The 18,426-nt window shown below is 49.6% G+C and overlaps 7 protein-coding genes across 7 annotated transcripts; 5 read left to right on the top strand and 2 right to left on the bottom strand.

Moving 5' to 3' along the window:
* Nucleotides 1-184: 184 nt before the first annotated feature.
* ASPGLDRAFT_70831 (uncharacterized protein) lies at nt 185-4,979 on the top strand (the record flags this gene model as incomplete). The annotated part of the gene is made up of 18 exons (XM_022549518.1): nt 185-252; nt 304-423; nt 473-491; nt 535-724; nt 777-823; nt 870-924; nt 977-1,095; nt 1,144-1,410; nt 1,460-1,581; nt 1,637-1,809; nt 1,860-1,925; nt 1,981-2,061; nt 2,738-2,898; nt 2,945-3,631; nt 3,688-4,444; nt 4,499-4,581; nt 4,634-4,692; nt 4,750-4,979. The coding sequence occupies 18 exons, from the start codon at nt 185-187 to the stop codon at nt 4,919-4,921; spliced, it is 3,246 nt and encodes a 1,081-aa protein (XP_022405660.1). The 3' UTR covers nt 4,922-4,979.
* A 99-nt stretch (nt 4,980-5,078) lies between these two features.
* On the top strand, nt 5,079-6,135 carry ASPGLDRAFT_115176 (SMP-30/gluconolactonase/LRE family protein; the record flags this gene model as incomplete). Its single annotated transcript, XM_022539665.1, has 2 exons — nt 5,079-5,767; nt 5,835-6,135. The coding sequence occupies 2 exons, from the start codon at nt 5,079-5,081 to the stop codon at nt 6,133-6,135; spliced, it is 990 nt and encodes a 329-aa protein (XP_022405659.1).
* A 178-nt stretch (nt 6,136-6,313) lies between these two features.
* On the top strand, nt 6,314-7,448 carry ASPGLDRAFT_62599 (uncharacterized protein; the record flags this gene model as incomplete). The annotated part of the gene is made up of 5 exons (XM_022548547.1): nt 6,314-6,356; nt 6,405-6,629; nt 6,788-6,876; nt 6,926-7,226; nt 7,345-7,448. 5 exons carry the CDS (start codon nt 6,314-6,316, stop codon nt 7,446-7,448), a joined length of 762 nt encoding a protein of 253 aa, XP_022405658.1.
* Nucleotides 7,449-10,086: 2,638 nt separating this feature from the next.
* On the top strand, nt 10,087-11,626 carry zrfC (putative ZIP Zinc transporter; the record flags this gene model as incomplete). Its single annotated transcript, XM_022539677.1, has 4 exons — nt 10,087-10,313; nt 10,363-10,500; nt 10,547-10,787; nt 10,847-11,626. The coding sequence occupies 4 exons, from the start codon at nt 10,087-10,089 to the stop codon at nt 11,624-11,626; spliced, it is 1,386 nt and encodes a 461-aa protein (XP_022405657.1).
* A 116-nt stretch (nt 11,627-11,742) lies between these two features.
* ASPGLDRAFT_115106 (Zn(II)2Cys6 transcription factor) lies at nt 11,743-13,275 on the bottom strand (the record flags this gene model as incomplete). Its single annotated transcript, XM_022539658.1, has 1 exon — nt 11,743-13,275. One exon carries the CDS (start codon nt 13,273-13,275, stop codon nt 11,743-11,745), a length of 1,533 nt encoding a protein of 510 aa, XP_022405656.1.
* A 1,884-nt stretch (nt 13,276-15,159) lies between these two features.
* ASPGLDRAFT_160939 (GNAT family N-acetyltransferase) lies at nt 15,160-16,286 on the top strand (the record flags this gene model as incomplete). The annotated part of the gene is made up of 3 exons (XM_022542468.1): nt 15,160-15,576; nt 15,638-16,198; nt 16,248-16,286. Exons 1-3 carry the CDS (start codon nt 15,463-15,465, stop codon nt 16,284-16,286), a joined length of 714 nt encoding a protein of 237 aa, XP_022405655.1. The 5' UTR covers nt 15,160-15,462.
* A 234-nt stretch (nt 16,287-16,520) lies between these two features.
* ASPGLDRAFT_30724 (uncharacterized protein) lies at nt 16,521-17,665 on the bottom strand (the record flags this gene model as incomplete). The annotated part of the gene is made up of 3 exons (XM_022543971.1): nt 16,521-17,148; nt 17,206-17,569; nt 17,617-17,665. The coding sequence occupies 3 exons, from the start codon at nt 17,663-17,665 to the stop codon at nt 16,521-16,523; spliced, it is 1,041 nt and encodes a 346-aa protein (XP_022405654.1).
* Between the last annotated feature and the right edge of the window lie 761 nt (nt 17,666-18,426).

Genomic DNA, 18,426 nt, shown 5'->3' with positions numbered 1-18,426 from the left:
GGCTTGACTCCGGACATCAACAACGGCACGAAACGACGGACAAGGGTACTATACAAGACCAGTATTATTGACGCACGGTCTGCCGACTCGGTAATGACACAACCGACGAACAGGTGGTTATAAGTACCGCATTCCCATGGGGAAAGCTTCATTTGCCATATTAGATCTGTCACAAACCGTTATCATGTCGCTTCTCGTGGGCCAGCACTTGTCGTGGGCCATTACGGCCACGGCAGGAAGTGGTTTCTTGCTGTGAGTGTACCACTTAACTGTTGAGGTTGATTGGTTGTCTGACTGGAATAGCTTTGGATATGACCAAGGTGTTATGGCTGGTCTCCTGACCGGGGACGCGTTCGTTCGGACGTTTCCTGAAATCGACACGACGCCTACAGGCCATGGCAGCTCATCACTACAAGGAACAGTGTACTTATTCTATTCTCTTCGACATTTAAAGCAAAGCTGACGAAACTAGGGTTGCCATCTATGAGATTGTACGTTGATCCGGCCCCTCAACGGACGATTCTAACGGTTTAGGGCTGCTTCTTTGGTGCTCTACTGGCCCTCTTTTTTGGTGAGAGACTCGGACGACGATATTGCATTATGATCGGCTGTGTTATTCTCACCGCCGGGGCTGCGTTGCAGTGCAGTGCCTTCAGCATCCCACATATGATTGTTGGACGGATCGTGGCTGGTGTTGGAAATGGGATGAACACGAGTACCATTCGTTAGTCTGCCCTCGCCTTTGCCAGAAGTCGATACTAATGGTTTTGACCTAGCGGTCTGGCATTCGGAACTTAGCAAAGCGGCCAGTAGAGGAAAGGCGGTTAGTCTCCTGTTTCCCTGTGTGTGGACTGGCTCTGACCAAATAGATTGCCATCGAACTGTGCATCAACATTTTCGGCGTCATGATGGCGTACTGGGTTGGTTAGTATCTCTATCCTCATATTTCATTACTTGAACGACACTGACGGATTAGACTACGGCACGAGCTACGTAGTCAACGATGCCCAGTTCCGTTTCCCCATCGCCCTCCAGATCCTTTTCGCCATTACCACCTTCCTCGGTATCCTTTTCCTCCCGGAATCCCCTCGATGGGTGCGACCTCTCCTCTCGATTTATAAATAGCTCGGCTAACAAGGACAGTTGATTGCACACGGTAAACCCGACGAAGGCCGACACATCATCTGGGCTCTCCAGCCGAATGCCCGTTCCATCGCCTACGATGACCGAGTCATCAACATTGAAATCGACGAAATCACGCAGACTATTGTTGAAGAGCAGCAAGCGACTTCGGAGAGCTCGTTCAAGATGGTCTTTACCAATGGACCCCAGCGATTTTTGCATCGGACGCTGTTGGGTATGGGTGGGCAGATGATGCAGCAGTTGTCGGGTATCAACCTGATTACTTATGTGAGTGGTCTTTCCCCATGCTCGACGATAAATACTAATAGATGGTTAGTATAATACGGTTATTTTTGAGAGCTCCGTCGGAATGGACCATAACACTGCCTTGTTGGTGGCTGGGTTCAACGGTGTGGCATACTTTGTCTCGGCCTTGATTCCGATCTGGACGATTGATCGGTATGTTACTGCCCACTCAAACTAAGTCATGAAAGGCAATACTGACAAATGTCAGTGTTGGTCGTCGCAAGCTGATGCTCTTCGCTGCCGCCGGCCAATGTGCGTGTATGGCCATCCTGGCCGGAACGGTGTACGATGGTGGCCACGGTGCTGGTATAGTTGCCACCGTGATGCTATTCTTGTTCAACTTCTTCTTTGGCATTGGTCTACTAGGAGTTGCTTGGTTGTGTAAGTTTACCCCCAAGTGCATTTACCCTGTCCCTTTACTGACGATGCAGTGCCTGCTGAATATGCACCGCTGGCTGTCCGTACGCGATCCGCTGCGTTGGCGACGGCGACGAACTGTAAATTCCCCTTGTATTTTAAATATACATATATATATATATGCTGACAATATAGGGATCTTCACATTCCTTGTCGTGGAAATCACCCCTGTTAGTATCGCGGAAGTCGGTTACCGGACATACATTTACTTTGCCAGTATATCACCCCCTTCATGGATCCTGGTATTTTTTGCTGATTATACAGTCTTCAATTTCTGCTTCCTGCCCGTCATTTACTTTTTCTACCCCGAGCCGCGCAACCTCACCCTGGAACAGGTCGACCGGCTATTCACCGGCCCGAAAGTACAGTTGCACTGGAATGCATCTATGGGCCAAGCAGGCGATGTTAGGGAAAGGACGGAGAAGGACGAGGAGGTCCAGCACGTGGAATAATGCTTCTCTCTTTGTATTGTATAAGAAATAAGAATGTCTTATTATAGTATGTAGCAACAATACGCTGGTCACGGCCCTACTCCGGCCCCCCTCGGTGGATATCGGAAATTACCGTCTTCTCCAGATTTCTCCAGAAATGCCACTTTCGGGGACCTTCCCCACAGCGCTTAAAATTACTCTTTTGAGTATCCCGTAGCGTCGCTTGCCGCAAATAGCTATCTCTTTCGCATCTCTCTTCTGAGCATCCCAACTGACACATATGTCACCTTTCAGATCTGACAGAAGCAAAGACCATACATACTATGACCATGAACCCGACAGAAACAAGAAAGCGCACCCGCACCGGCTGTCTTAATTGCAGTCGGCGGCGCCGGAAATGTCCGCTACCAACACCCCCGGTAATGCAGCTCTTAACATAGCTAACTAAAGTGAGTAAACAGGCGACGAGACAAAGCCGACGTGTGTTGGATGCAAGCGACGCGGGGAAAAATGTCAATGGCGTATGCTAGGGTCTTTTCGCGATGCTAATCTTAAGGCGCTGGAGCCGGAGCACCCGTCGATGAAGCAGTCGGCAAGCCGGAAGCAAAATAATAAGTTTAAGGTACGAGCTATTTTTGTTGATGCAGGATTGAGTGCTGACGGAGAAGATTCTGAATGTTCAACCACGAAAAACTCAAGATCAAGAATCTCCACGGGTATCTCCAAAAACGGTGGATGATATCAATTTGCCCGATGCAAATAATGACATTGACGACCTTAACGAAAACAACGACAATAATGGCCAGCAACCTGAGCATGACCGTGGACATAATAGTCCCGTGAATGGCAATGACGCTTTACCAGCTCCTACTCCCGCACCTCCTACAGCTACAGCTACAGCTACAGCACCAACACCAGCACCACCTCTCGACCACAGTCCCTCACACCACCTCAACTTCACGAACCACTCGCCATCATCTAACCATGACTCCCACGTCCCTTACCTTTCTAGCCCAGATTTTATGGGTCTCATCTCCCACAGCTCCTTCTCAGAGGGCTACCCGGCAGCCATGGCCTCGCCACTATTCAACCACGGCGTCTTCTCCGATCCGGCTAATGTAGCGAACATCGACGTCTTCGTGCCCGGGTCGGCGTACGAAGCGCTGCATACGGCACTACGGAATCGACAGCTCTGGACGGCACGGCCGGATATCCCCAGCCGGGGGAGTACGCCGGATATTGTACCTGGTGTTGCACCGAACGACACGGGGGCCAGATCTGGAAGGGAGTTTACGTTATCATCGGAGAGGGAAATTATTCTCTGGCAGAATTATCTGAATGAGATTTGTACATGGGTGGGTATCTCGCGCTATGGAGTACATGCCATGGATGCTAACATCCTATCGAATAGCTCGACATGTTTGATAACCATCGCCACTTCGCATCAACATTTCCACAGATGGCCAAGTCATCGCCGCATCTGCGATTCTCGATCCTTGCGCTATCTGCACGACAAATGGAACGGAAACAAAACGAAAAATCGCAATCGGAGAGTCTATCTTTATACCAAGAAGCCATCCACCTCCTATTACCAGAACTGGAAAGTAAAACAACACCAGTAATCGCATCCTGCGTAATTCTTTGCGTGCTGGAAATGCTAAGCTGCAACCCCAAAGAATGGCGGCGCCACCTCGACGGTTGCGCATTCCTAATCCAAGCCGCTGAGATCAACGGCTTCTCTGGGAAAGAAGAACAAGCACTCTTCTGGTGCTTTGCCCGAATGGACGTCTGTGGTGGCCTCATCTCCGAAGAAGAAACCATTATCCCGATTCATAACTGGACGCCCCGGACAATGAGTCCTCACCAGGCTTCTCAGCTATTCCTCGCTTCGAAAGCAAACTTCGATACCTATGCTAATTACACCGTGTACCTCTGCGCGCAGACATTGGGTGTTCTCTGCGGCGCATCGAAACATCATCATCCGCCTTGTTTTCCGTGCCATTATCTTGACGGGGACACGTATGTTGATCGCTGGAAGGGGTTGTTGGATCGGGTTGAGCAGTGGTATGAGCAACGGCCGAGCCAGATGAAGCCGATATTCAGTGGTTATACTCCCGGGGGTAAGGAGACGCCGTTTCCGACAGTGATCTACGGGAATGGAGCAGCTAGTACGTTTTCCCTCGTGTCTGTTTGTTGATACTCTTTGCTGATGCGATGCATAGTCTCTGGGAACCAATTATACCACGCCTGCGCATTATTACTGCTACAGCGGAAACCGAAAACAGTTTCGTTATCACGGAAGCCAGTGAGTATACACCATCTACTTAAAAAAGAATGAAGCTCATGGTACCCTACAGAAATCCGTACTATGGCACGCCCGGCAAATTTGCGCCATTTCGGCTTCTAATACACATCAGTATGTATCCTCTGTAGTATATCCCTGTAATATAAGTTCTTATGCTGATTCATGCAGTGGCTGCTGGACAAACGCCTTACAACCCCTTTGGCTGGCTGGGAAGGCCATGTCGCATTGCTCTGAACACGAAGCTATTGTGGAGACATTAACGCGAATCGAGCGAGAAACAGGCTGGGCAACTGCATGGCGCGTGGAGGATTTGAAAGAATTTTGGGGCGATGATGATTGACATGCGTTCCGAAGTTCGTAATAGATAGTCGGAATGTATAGATCGGGGGATCTCCGCGCCTCGAGACGAGCTCGGATTGCCCCTCATATTTTCTTCCGCATTCTCCAATTTTCTCAATTCCCTCCCACAACTCCCAATACACCAGTAGAAAGACAAAATGGAATCCTTCCTCGTCCACGACGACCGCTTCAAGGCTATCCTCGGCCCCAATCCCACCCTCGAACTCCTCCTTGAAAACAAAGAATACGCCTTCGCCCACGAAGCCGGGGTCTACATCCCCCCGGACAACACCCTCTTCATAACCAGCAACCACATCCACACAACAACCGGTGACCGCACCGTTCAAATCTCCAAAATCCTCCTCACAAAAGACCACCATGGCGTCGTCCGCGCGTCCCACGAAGAACTCCCCTCCCTCGCAATCCCCATGGGCAACGGCGGCGTCAACTACAAAGATGGAATCCTATTCTGCGCGCAGGGGTCACTGAAAGTCCCCTCAGGGCTATACTACATGTCCTCGAAACACCCGCACGACGTCGAGCCCGTGATCACAAATTTCTACGGACGCGAATTCAATTCCGTGAACGATGTTGTCGTTCATACGGATGGGACGATTTGGTTCACGGATCCGATTTACGGGCATGAACATGGGTATCGGCCTGTGCCTTCGCTGCCGGGGCAGGTTTATCGGTTTGATCCTGTGAGCGGGGCGGTTAGGTGTTTGGCGGATGGGTTTATTAAGCCGAATGGGATTTGCTTCTCGCCGGATGAGAGGACGGTTTATGTTACGGATACGGCACGGTTTAGGGCCATTGGGGTTGTGGATGAGACGTTGCCTTCTAGCATGTATGTTTTTCAGTTTTCTTTACTTTGTGATGGATTGGGGATGATGCTAACGGTGAGGGTGATGCAGTTACGCATTCGACGTGGTATACTACCACGGCGAGCCGTTCCTAACCAACCGCCGTCTTTTCGCTATGGCTCCCGTCGGTATTCCAGACGGTATTAAATGCGATATTGAAGGAAATGTGTACAGTGGCTGTGGTGATGGAGTGACCGTCTGGTCGCCGGGTGGTGTTCTCCTCGGCCGGATCCTGGTGGAAGGAGGAGTGGCGAATTTCTGCTTTGGAAGGGAAGGAGAGATGTTTATTCTCAACGAGCATCGGTTGTGGAGAGCGCAATTGAAGTCCCAGGGTGCTTTGCTGGGTATTTAGGTGATTTTCGTGTGGTGTGAGTGTATATAATGGCTCCCCGCACCCTCGAGACGAGGGAACCCCACAATGTAGATTACTGCAGCACCAGGTCCTAAGAACCTGTTCTACAAGTTATACAAAGAGGAGTGTAGCTGGGGTGGTGTTGTCTGAGCCCATTGAAACAAACCGACATGGCACAATGGCCCAAACAAATATCACACTGTCCTCTAAAGTCATCGCCAGTATGTCCTCATTCCTATATCCCGATGCTCTCTAATCCGTCTACATAGTCACCGGCGCAAACCGTGGCATCGGCCTCGGAATAGCCGAATTCTGTCTCGTCAATGATGCAGCTCGAGTCTACTCCCTCGACATCGGCGACACAACCGACGAATTCCACGCTCTTTCCCAGCGCTTCCCCGACAAACTCTTCGCCGTCCATACTGATGTGACCCAGGAGTCGAGCATCTCTGCAGCAGTTGACAAGATTATCGATGAAGCCGGTGCGCTACACGGTATGGTGGCTAATGCGGGACGAACGAAGCATTAGCCTGCTTTGGAGTTCACGGACGAGGATATTGAGGCGTTGTTCTCTATTAATGTTGGTCCCTCGTCTCCCTTGAATGAAGAGTGCAAGTGCTGATTTGGTAGTTGTTCGGATAATTTTACACAGCCAGAATAGCTGCGCGTGCCTTCATCCGGCTTGGAATCAAGGGATCCACTATCTTCACAGCCTCAATGGCATCATATCGTCCGAACAAGGTATCCCTCCCCCATCCCATCCGAAACACAAATGATACTTAAAAACAAGCGCGTCCCCTCCGCCCCATATAGCGCCTCCAAAGCCGGCATCTGCAACATGACACACACCCTAGCGATGGAATGGGCGCCCCACGACATCCGCGTCAACAGTGTCTCCCCCGGCCTCGTCAATACAGCCATGACCTACTGGGTGCCACAGCAGGAGGACTGGGAGCAGCAGTTGAAGTATTATGGTGGGTTTCCGAGGTTGGCGGAGGTACAGGAATCGGGGGGTGCGTATGTGTATTTGTTGAGTGATGCGGCGAGTTATACGACTTCGATTGATATTCCGGTTAATGGGGTTATTGGGAGTGGGTATTTCTTTTCTCTTTGTTTTGAGTCGTTGGGGTCGAGGGACTTGCTGACTGGATGTAGTTTGCTGAGTTCGTGTAAGGGCCAAAGAACGTTGCATAAACTGCATTATTTTAGGTCCAATGCAGTGTCATATTATGCCAAAGTGGCTGCCTTCCAAATTAGGAAACCGGGTGTTGCATTCTGAGGAAGCCGCACCCAGCACCTTTCAGCCGCCGTAACAAAAACAAGTAAACACAAGTTCCGTCCTTCTTCTCCTTCTTACCACTTGCATATCATCTGTGTACCTTTATATGTTAACAGCGTATTTATTTGGTTTATTGTTTGATTCGCGCATCGCCATCCTCTTTTCTACGATTCTCAAAGCACCATGCGTCGTTTCTTTCCCAGTAAGTCTCAAAATGTCATGCGCCGTCCTTTCTCCATCGATTCCCAGAGCGGCATGGCGCCAGGCCCCGGAACGGTTGCTCCTCCCAACACCCCATACCCCTCCAGAACCCCCACGGGTCAAAGCTGCACAGCCTCTCCAATCTTCCCAGAACCGACGCACGTCAAGCCAGCAAACCGATTATCAATAGAGCCCTTCCCAGGCCTCGATCACGAGCAACTCGGCTACAACCCCTCAGCCGACGCATACTCATCCTCCCCGCTTCGCAACCACGAGACCTCGACCGCTGCCGTTTCAGCTCAAGCTGAGCTAGGACAGGACCTCCACGATCCCGAGAAAGGTATCCTGCGCGGCCACAGCCTCAAGCGTCGCGGTCGTTCTGGGCTGTGTGATGAGAAGGAGAGGCGTTGTGCTTGTTGGCGGCGATTGAGCAAGAAGGCACGGTTGGCTATCAAAATTGTTATTGCTATCGTTATTCTGGGGGCTATGCTTGCTATTGCGCTTGGTATTGCGGCTGCTGCGGGTGGTGTGGAGGTTAGGATTGGGAAATAGGTGAGTGTGGTTGTTAGGTGTTGTTGATTCGTGTGCTGACCATGAGAGCTCTTTTTGCTACTTTACGACTTCATTTTAATTGCACCCATTGCGATTGTTATCGTGGGGTACTACTTGGGATTACGGCTTGGTGGAGGGGCTTGGGGTCGAATTAGCGATATGTGGGTTGTTTGTTGGTACGGCTCTGTTGATCGATATACTGACTATCTTCGCCTATCCAGTTTTCGTCTGAAATCGCTCAACTTTGTAAAATGAAACAATGCAGCTGTCCATTGGTTAATCGATGGTGTCTCAATTACTCCTGTATAGATCCGTGGTTAGAATTGGCCTTTGTTTGCATGTTTGCTTGGTTTACACGGTTTGTATATACTTGTCTTTGCCTTTTTCGTTCGGAACAAAACACATGTGGCTGGGCTGCGCAGTGGACTGTCTACAGTTGTTAAATGTCGTGAAGTGATAGAAGATCAAGCCAGTGTACGCAATTCATATTCTTCTGAGGAATCCAAGCTTACCCTGTACAAGCAAAGATGGGCTACCCCAAACTCTACGCCGCGTTCTTCTGAGCCCTTTTCGGCAACTATCAACACTGGGCTCTATAACTATTTAGACAGTGACGAGGAGCAACTCCCATTTGAAGTCACCGGCGAGCACCCCAAATTTGAACGAAACATCCAAGAATGCCCACCAGATCTGCTAGACGGCTTTCTGCACAATCTGTACATTGGTGTCATCGGCAAAAACGATATCGATATGGTCAAACAGATTTCGGAGACGGTGGTCGTTGGTAACAAGACGTTTGAATGGGACTGTCAGGAGTACGTGCTGGATATTCTCGACCGGCTGGAGGAGGAGAGGATTATCGAGATGCGAGGGAGATTTTGAGGGATAAGAGAGGAGCGATGTTGTAGATGGCTGATGTGATATGATATGATACCTACGATTACGACAAATTCTGCGCTTACCCCATCACCCGATTCAAGCATAGCATTGAAGAATATTACACCCAACAATATGTATTACGATTACTACCTCCACAGGGACCAGGTTGTTTGATTACTCTTGTACGCATTGATCAATTCGAAGTATGTCGTATCCTGATCACAAAATGGCTTGCCCTCGGCTATGTCGTCGGGTATTAATACAGGAACAGATCCAGAGACGCGCGATAGCCACGGCTTCAGTCTGTGCAAGCAGCCTTCCAGGAATATCATATGCACTTCTAGGAGATCTGCACGCTGAGTTTGCTGCGTCCAGCAAGTGTCCACGTGAGAGCTTCAACCCTGAATTTCATCTCGGTAAAATAATAGCTAGAGGACGAAGATAAGTCTAGGGAACCCTGGAGGTCCGTCTGGACCTCGAGAGAGGCGACTTCAAATACCTCATTCTCCAGTATTCTTGCCATTAACGAATGACACTTTGCTCAGTTATTAACTGGCGAACAGACACAAAAAGGTCTCTCGTAATGTCGTTTGACGGAAATCGCCGTCACGAAAGGACCTTGTGGACACGAACTCGATGATGGTTGAGAAGGTCATTATGACTGCTTGATGTTTGCGGCTTCTCATCAAGAGGTTTCGACGAATATCGGATTCTATACCGCGCCCTTAGCATTGCCAAAGCATTCGACAACTTCCCATTCTCCCGCGATAAAAATGAAGTACATATCCGATGCAATACACGATAGCCATGCCAAGAGCGGAGAGCCAAGCCCCCGGCCAAGCATCCGGAGCGGGTATCCTGGCCGCAGCAACCAACCATGGAAGACCTTCGCGGACCCCGGTTCCGGGCCAAGCTCTTGGCCGAAAGCTGCGGGCTGGGCGAGTACCTTGGGGATGCTTGCTTAGCGGATAAAAGCGCAGAGGGGCACGAGGCGATTGAAGAGATTGCGTCTTTTCAATCGTTGAGCTCGGGCAGGCAAAATGATCAAGATCACTGCATTGCTGCTATTATCGGCTGTGGCCAAGGCCCAGACGGCGAGTACGACTTCTTCGGCTCAGTCATCTGCTATTACGGGATGCCATAATCATGGGGACGAGGTGTTTTGTATCAATGGGAGTGGGGAGGAGGTGCAGGTGTCCATGACTGCTACTCCGACGGGTGAGCTGCCAGCGCAGTATACAGGTTGTCATGCGCATGGGAGTGAACAGTAAGTATCTTTGACGAACGTCATGAGGGCTGTGCACTGACAGTTGAAGATTCTGCATGGACACACAAGGAAACGAGGTTCAGGTTATTTCAGAAGAAACGACCGGAGAGGAAGGTCACAACCACGAGAGTGAGTCAAGTGAGAGTTCCGAAGGAGGAGAGAACTGCCACTTCCACGCTGGTGTCGAGTATGTCAAGCCCTACCCTCTTTACGGCCCTGTACTAACAAGCCAGACACTGTGTTGGAGCAGGAGAATCCGAAAGCAGCAGCACACCTTCATGCGGTGTCCAAAACCGGGATTACGATGTACCTCTGCGGATTGGAACGCTGTTCGTCATTCTTGTTACCAGTGCAATTGGCGTGTTTGCTCCGATGTTGCTGGTCAAGTTGCCGTTCAAGACTTTGAACACGATGATTTCGACGGGAATTAAGCAGTTCGGAACCGGTATCATTATTGCTACGGCTTTTGTTCACGTATGTCCTTTTCCATGGTGAAATGCAAAGAAGTCTAGCTAATATCTAACGCAATACAGCTCTATACGCACGCCAACCTCATGTTCACAAACGACTGCCTAGGCGAACTCGAATACGAGGCCACCACCTCCGCCGTCGTCATGGCAGGAATCTTCCTAGCCTTCCTCGTCGAATACATCGGCCACCGGATCATCCTCGCGCGCGGTTCCAAGACACCCACGACAACTCCCGAGAACCCCGACCAGAACCTCACAGAGTCAAAAGAACAGCCCAACACCCATCAATGCCAACAAAGCAACGCCCTAGCTGGACTAGGCCATAGCCACGGCTCACCCCACGACCCCGCAAAACCTACCACCAAGTTCTCCGTGCTGGTTATGGAAGCTGGCGTCCTGTTCCACAGTATCCTCATCGGTATTACTCTGGTTGTTGCTGGCGACTCCTTCTACCGCACCCTCCTCGTCGTAATCGTCTTCCACCAATTCTTCGAAGGTCTAGCCCTAGGTGCCCGCATCGCTTTACTCCCCGGCCGAATCTTCCCCGGCAAAGCTATCATGGCAGGCGCCTTTGCATTGATCACGCCCATCGGTATGGCGATCGGAATCGGTGTATTGGATTCGTTCAACGGGAATGAAAAGAGTACATTGATTGCGCTGGGAACGCTGGATGCGTTGTCGGCGGGAATACTTGTCTGGGTTGGTGTTGTCGATATGTGGGCGAGAGACTGGGTGATTGAGGGTGGGGAGTTGGTTGATGCTAGACTGGGGAGGGTTGCTGTTGGTGGGATATCGTTGATTGCTGGGTTGATTTTGATGTCGGTGTTGGGGAAGTGGGCTTGATTTTGCTTGATGCGGATCATCCATGATAAAAAGTGGTATTCAATGGGTTATTAATATTGACTGAATATCAATCGTACATACTGGTGATATACGGCTTTAATATTATAAAAATAAGATTACAACAGATCCTCTAGAAATAACTGCTCCTCAACACACTTCCCCATATTCAACGTCCCGTCACTACTCTCATGTCCCCGGAGCGCACTATCCAGACTATTCAGCGCCTGGAAGCGTCTCTCTCGCTGCTGATTTACCAGGAATACCGCAATCTCATATGCCTCCCTCGTCATCCCCGTTTGATAGTGATCCGCCACCGACCGCAGCGTCTGCAGCGCATCCGGAAGCATAACCAATGCCTGTGGATGGTCGATCACTAACAACACACAGACGATCTGAAAGGGAATGTTCAAACTGTGCCACCACGGCGAGGATATTCCAACTAGCTCTTCGGCTGCTTTCAGGCTGCGCCGTGCTAGGTTCACGATTGAGTCGAGGGACTCCTCAGACATAACGCGTCCTAGGGCGCGGAAGCGGCGGTAGATACACAGTCCGACGTTACATTGGATTAGTCGGAGCATAGGCTGCGTCGGGCTTAGTTTACAGAGTTCAACAAGTTCGCTTTCGAGTTCGACTATGTCCCGATAGATCTCTGGACCTAGGAGCGCCGATATTCGACATATTTCGCGCTGCTCGACTGTCCAGCCTGTTTCGGGTAATGCAGATGATGCGCCACGGAGTTCGACCTGGGACTTGCCGCAGTCGAGAGAGACCCAGGTGTTGAAGAGCTGTGCGACAGAGTATACTTTGCGTCGGCGTTCGGGGTGTATGCGTGGCCCGGTCGATTGCGCGAGGATGGAGTCGGTCGTGGAGTCGAAATGCAGTTTTGTTGTTTCGATCAGATGCATTAGTGTACAGCTGGCCATCCATGTTGCGTGTGGGGAACTGGTCACGCGCAGGTATATGACTCGTAGTAACCAGCCAACTACATGGTCGAATTCCGGCGTCGCCAGCTGGCTGGAGTACTCGAGTACGATACGCGCACTGTGCACTAGCTGCATCTCGACTCCTGCGGATCGATGTCCAAAGAGACATCCGAGGGCTGCTATCCCCAGAAGCATCGAATCGGCTTGATCATACGGAAACCCATTCGACCACCTCTTGATAATCGCCTCATCCACCTCCGCCCGATCAACAAAGTCATACACAGGCGCAACATGCGCAAAGTAAATAGCCGCCAACTCATGCATCTCGGACAACGACAAAATCTCCGTTATACACGAGACCTGCGGTAAACACGCAATCTCCCGATCAAACCCGAGATTCCAAGCATAGCAGTTCAGTATCGGCGCATTAGTAGCATTCATTTTCAGCGCCAACTGCCGCACAAAAACAGCCGGCGAATTGGCCTCGAGAAGCTGTAGTTGTGGGTCTTTGCCGTCATAATCTGGGGATTCGGGAGAATTGATATCAGTGGAGTGCTGGCCCAACCTGTGCGCGGTCTTTTTGCTGCGGCGGGTTGGCCCGTAGAAGCATTCGTGATCGAGGCGATGGCAGTAACTGCAGGGGAAGTTGCCGTCGCACTTTCGTTTGCGTTCACGACATGATTGACAGGCGATTTTGGAGCGGAGGCGTTGCATTTCTGGCGGCATTTAATCGAGTATGCCGCAGCGGGGTGACAGATTCGGGACCCGGCACCACAGCACTGGTTCCGAGATAGTAACGGTATTTCCTGAAATAGAACAAGTAATTGATAAGGTGTCGCGATCGAAAGTAACGCATAAAGTCGAAAGATCAACGGCAGCTCAGCTCGGCCCCAGATGGTTGCATATGTCACAATGATTGCGGCCCGAAAATTCCGCAATATCCGCATCCCCGCATCACCAGTTGCAGAACCATGGATAGAACCAGTGTTTTTGAACAACATTAAATCCGTATCAAAGCCTTTTCATACCGCCATCCATCAACTCTCACCTCATACCCTCCAGTCAACCCAACCAGGTCTTCATGCGACTTGAGCCCGATAAACGGCCTCTTCACGCGAACCACCGTTCCATCATCCAGCGTCATCTTGGTTTTGTAGCAGGTCTCTGGGTCAAATAGTGCTCCGAGGATACTGTTTATACTGACGGTAGTGATAGTCAGAAACGCAAGGTGATGGTGGGTGCCCAAGGTGAGTAGGATTATATAAGTGACGGTGAGGGTCAATTGGATGGCGAAAAACCAAAGTAGGGAGTGTATGGTCGGCGGTAGTATGTCTGAGCCATGGTTGTTTTATCGGTCGGTTGCTATTGGGAGAGTTGATTCCAATGACGGTAACTGAAAAAGGTTGAGAAAATGCCGATTCAAACAAAGAGTTTGAAAAGAATTGCCCTATTATGTCACATGATATGGCCATGTGGTTGATAAGGAAGGACTCGCTCATAAATGGGTCTTATCAGCCATTTCTGGGCGTTCTCCATGTTCCGTCATGCTGCTCTTTAAGCATCTATATGACGGGTTGCCGAAGTGGAAGCAACTGATCGGGATAGATGAAAGCACAAGAAAACGGGGGTGATTGATCTTCTACTTTCGCAGGAGCTATGCGCTACCCTTATAGCCCAACGGTGAAGTTTGCATGATGCTCACCAATTATCGGTACCAGTAAGATCTGCTTCGCTTTTCCACGCACAGGAACATCTACCTTTCGGAAGTGGCCGATCGACACGGAGATTAAGCATCTACTACTACTACTATAAGCGAGGCCTGCAGATACGGACATGATCGGAATGCAACTCGGTAGTCAGTCATCAGGAGAGCAGAAGTCTGCAATATATGGCTCCGAAGTAGGCGATTGAGGCCGGTGCCCCTTCAACAGAGCTGGATTACGCGTACCACAGCTGCCCTCCGCTTTCTATTCCATTGGTTAAAGCTTTATCCATTTCATGAAATAGTTAGATTGGAGGATGCTAATAAGCATATAACAGCAACATTCCAGCCACTGCAGCATGCGATCCAAGTAGCGGTGAACTACTCTACAACTTGATGTGACTTGGCCTGGACTATTGATACTTCGCTACTCCATACAAATGTTGTAAATTTCAATAGACTAATGATCTTCTCGTCAAGTTACTCAAAACCATAGATCTGCTACGATTATCAGATTAGGGCTGCGCATGGACCAACCCGTTAAGGTTAGCGGGCGTGGGGGATTCCAAATTGGGAAGTATGTGTACTCAAGCATGCATACTCCGAACAAAATAACTACCTTACTCCGCATCGCGTAAACAATTTCGCCATACCTTTGAATAGAACAAAACCACTGATACGTCTATCGATAAAAATGACCAATAATCATCACGATGTAGCTCGTATCGATAAGACCGCGACGACCTTCCTGATTCGACACCTCCGCGACGATCCGAACTCGCCTCGAACTATTCCTACCAATAATATTCAACCTCCCCATCCAGGATGCGCTGTCTTATAGACCACTCGCTGCAAAAGGTCATGCTGCGTTTCGCAGTGTAACCTGCCCGCATGGGCCTGCCTGGAAGGGATGGCACCGGTTCATGGTATAAAGCTATGCTTCGCTTTCTCTCGGACTTTTTTGTTTCTTTCTCCCAACAACTCGAAATACGGTATTGTTTACTCGCAGTCCGTCAACACGCGATCGTCTCTCGATACCGGGATTATTGGACCCCAGTCTCCCCCCGAAGTATAGATGGCGATATCGATGTCGTCCAACCCCCTCCGAAACCACTCGCACGTTTACACGATTGCTTTATCGCAGCCCATCCACAGACCTAGTAATAATTCTAAATCAAATTATAATTATTATTGAAGACATCCGTTTCAACATGGCTATCGAATTGCTTCCGATCACCACTGCTGAAATCCCCGCCGCCGTAGCGTGCATCCAGAGGGCCTTTGCTGACGATCCGTATTTCCAATGGATTTTCAATATGTCCAAGGTACAGCACCTCACACAAGCTTATCAAAAGTAGTGGTTAGGGTATTAAAGAAAAAGAACAGTTAAACATCCACCGCAACGCAGCCTCTCTCTCCGCCCACCTCCGCTACGGCATCAACTGCAAAGCCCCCATCTACGTCGCCAAATACACCCCCGACCCAGACCAAAAGATCCCAATCCCCATCCTCACGCCCAAAATCGTAGGCGTCTGCTGGTGGTTCCCGCCCCACCCACCTACCAAACCCGAGAGCTGGACCGAATGGACGCAGGAATGGATACTCTCTTTCCGCCAGTTCCTGTTTAACGTCCGCTACTTTGGTCGCGGGGGTTTGAATCTGCGTCGGTATTATATTTGGAAGGATGTGCAGAGGGAGACGCATGATGAGGTGTGGGTTGATCCGCGGGGGTATTACTTTTGTAATGTGATTGCAGTCGATTCGGAGATGAGGGGGATGGGTGTTGGACGGATGTTGGTGGATGTTGTTACGGAGAGGGCGGATCGGGAGGGGATTCCGTGTTATTTGGAGAGTTCAAAGGGGATGCCTAACTTGAGGATATACGAGAAGCTTGGGTTTGACTTGGTCAAGGAGATTGAGTGTGTTGATGAGCGGGATGCGTGCAAGGTGAGTATTCTAGACTTATGATTGTGATAATTGATGCTAACGGAACCAGTTGTATTGCATGACAAGACAGCCAACACTCAAAGTTTAGACGTTGGTGAATATCTAGCTAACATGAGATAAGAAATGGCTTCCGTATACTCCGTACACCAATCAATAACAACCAAATAACAAACTAAACCGATCATCCAGAACCCCGATCCCTAAAAAGAATATTCGTAGTCCAATTGAGAGCGAGGCCAGCTCGATCTTCGCTATATACCCAATTGCCCAGAGAAATAACAAAAACCAGGACATATCAAGGAGAACACCTAAACCCAATCACTCAAACCAGTCTCGAAATCGGAGCCTTTCCAACCGAGTCTGTCTTCAAAACAGACGCAACCCGCACCACATCCTTTGCAACACTCGGGCTATCCAGATACCCCAATGTCAAGGACTTAACGTCTCCCATCCTCTTCCAATCATCGGAGTCAATCTTGTCAAGTCCAGTCTGGGTATTAAACCGGAAGTAAAGATCACCGAACCTCTTGAACTTGTAATCCAAGTCCCGTGCGGTCTGCTCCGCATCATACGCCATGTTCTTCACGGCCGAAACGAGCTGCGTCGGAATCAATCGCTGAAGGAAGCCCTTAGATCTGAGGTTGATGATATGTTGGGGGCCTGATCCCATACTCATAATGCATGAAACTGCACGGTCAAGACCGAAAGCGGCGGCTGCTTCGGTTATCAAAATCATGGCTGGGTTCTTGGAGCCCATGCTGCCGTCGATGAGCTCGTCGTGTCCGGCGAGAGTCTTCACACGGATGCGCTTGAAGATGCCGGGGGTTGCGGTTGTTGCGCGAGCAGCTTCCCACACTGTTGCGTTTGGGGCGTCTTCTATGGTGTAGCTGGAATAAGAACGGAGGAGCTTGGCAGTGTTCATTGCCATTGTGCTGCGGCAGCAGACGAATCTGAAGACGTGTAAGATTGTCCCTTCCTACATTTTTCTATTACACAATAAGACTTACACTTTGCAGGGCGACTCATTATGTGGGTCAAAAAGTGTCTTGTTGGAATCCCTCCCGTACTTCTGCACCATGGACTGAATCATCTTCTCAAAGGTGCTTGCCTTATAAGCACCCTCACTAGTTATAGACTTTTTGTTAGAGAAGACAGCGATGGCGAGCTGTCGATACTCCTCCACGGTATCATCGATAGACATGTGCAGACGGCCGAGCATGATAGCGAAGAGACCTCCAGTGCCAGAACCTCCGATCATGTCGAAGAATTCGCATGGTTTGGGAGTGACTCGGAGGTTGTTCTGGCGTTGGATCTGGAGCATGGTCTCTTTGAGGATAAATAGCTCGCTGAGGGCAGTTACGCCTCCGCCGTCTGGGATTGTTAGTGCTGATGTTGGCAAGGGTGGTGGCCGGACATACCGAGAGAGAGCAGACGGAGAGGTGCTTCCTTGTTGCTGATTCCGACCATCTTGGTGATCCAGTATACAATGCAATTTTGGGGGGCAGAACTGAGAATTAAAGAAATATAAATAAATAAATGAGAAATATAAATTGTTTCAATAAAATGAATTGTTTTAATTGCCGCTGATACTCAAAATATATTTTCACGACGGTACATACAATCAAAACCACATCCACATTTATAACGACATACAAAGACGATGAATACTAATACTACTAAAGATAAGCTATTATTATCCTTGTTTAATTAATATACAAAATATTGTTAGAATTTCGCCAGTCTTCTAATTAAAAATTCCACCGGACAGCACTTCGTATCACAGGCTACGCCTATCGCATAAGCGCTATGTTAGGGAGATGATCGGAGGGGTTACCGGGCTATCTACCTCGCACGATACACATACGTACTTGTTTTTCTGGACAGCTCGAAGGATTTTACTTTCATACCCAAAGCTCAATTTGCTGTCTGACAGCCGCAAAAACCTAAGCAGCCCTCCGCGCGGGGGGCTACCTGTATTTAGATGATGGATGGTAATGCCAAACCTTTTTCAGATATAGATGTCGACCAGTTCAGGCAAGGATCAGCCCGACACACTTCCGACATTACAGAAACAGCATGAATGGACGTAGGATAATGTCTTACACTTTGGCGCTAAAGTCCACTGCGGCATGGTTCTAGCTATCTGTATGTTTACACTGCCACGCCCACGATCCTTTACGTTGTCGGTGTTTCCCTTGTCTGCAATTAGTAGGGATTGGCTTAACTAC

The sequence above is a fragment of the Aspergillus glaucus genome (genome assembly GCF_001890805.1).
Source record: "Aspergillus glaucus CBS 516.65 unplaced genomic scaffold ASPGLscaffold_1, whole genome shotgun sequence".
Classification (NCBI taxonomy): Eukaryota; Fungi; Ascomycota; class Eurotiomycetes; order Eurotiales; family Aspergillaceae; genus Aspergillus; species Aspergillus glaucus.
The sequence above is the reverse complement of the archived record's forward strand: the minus strand, read 5'-3'. Positions and strand labels throughout refer to the sequence as shown.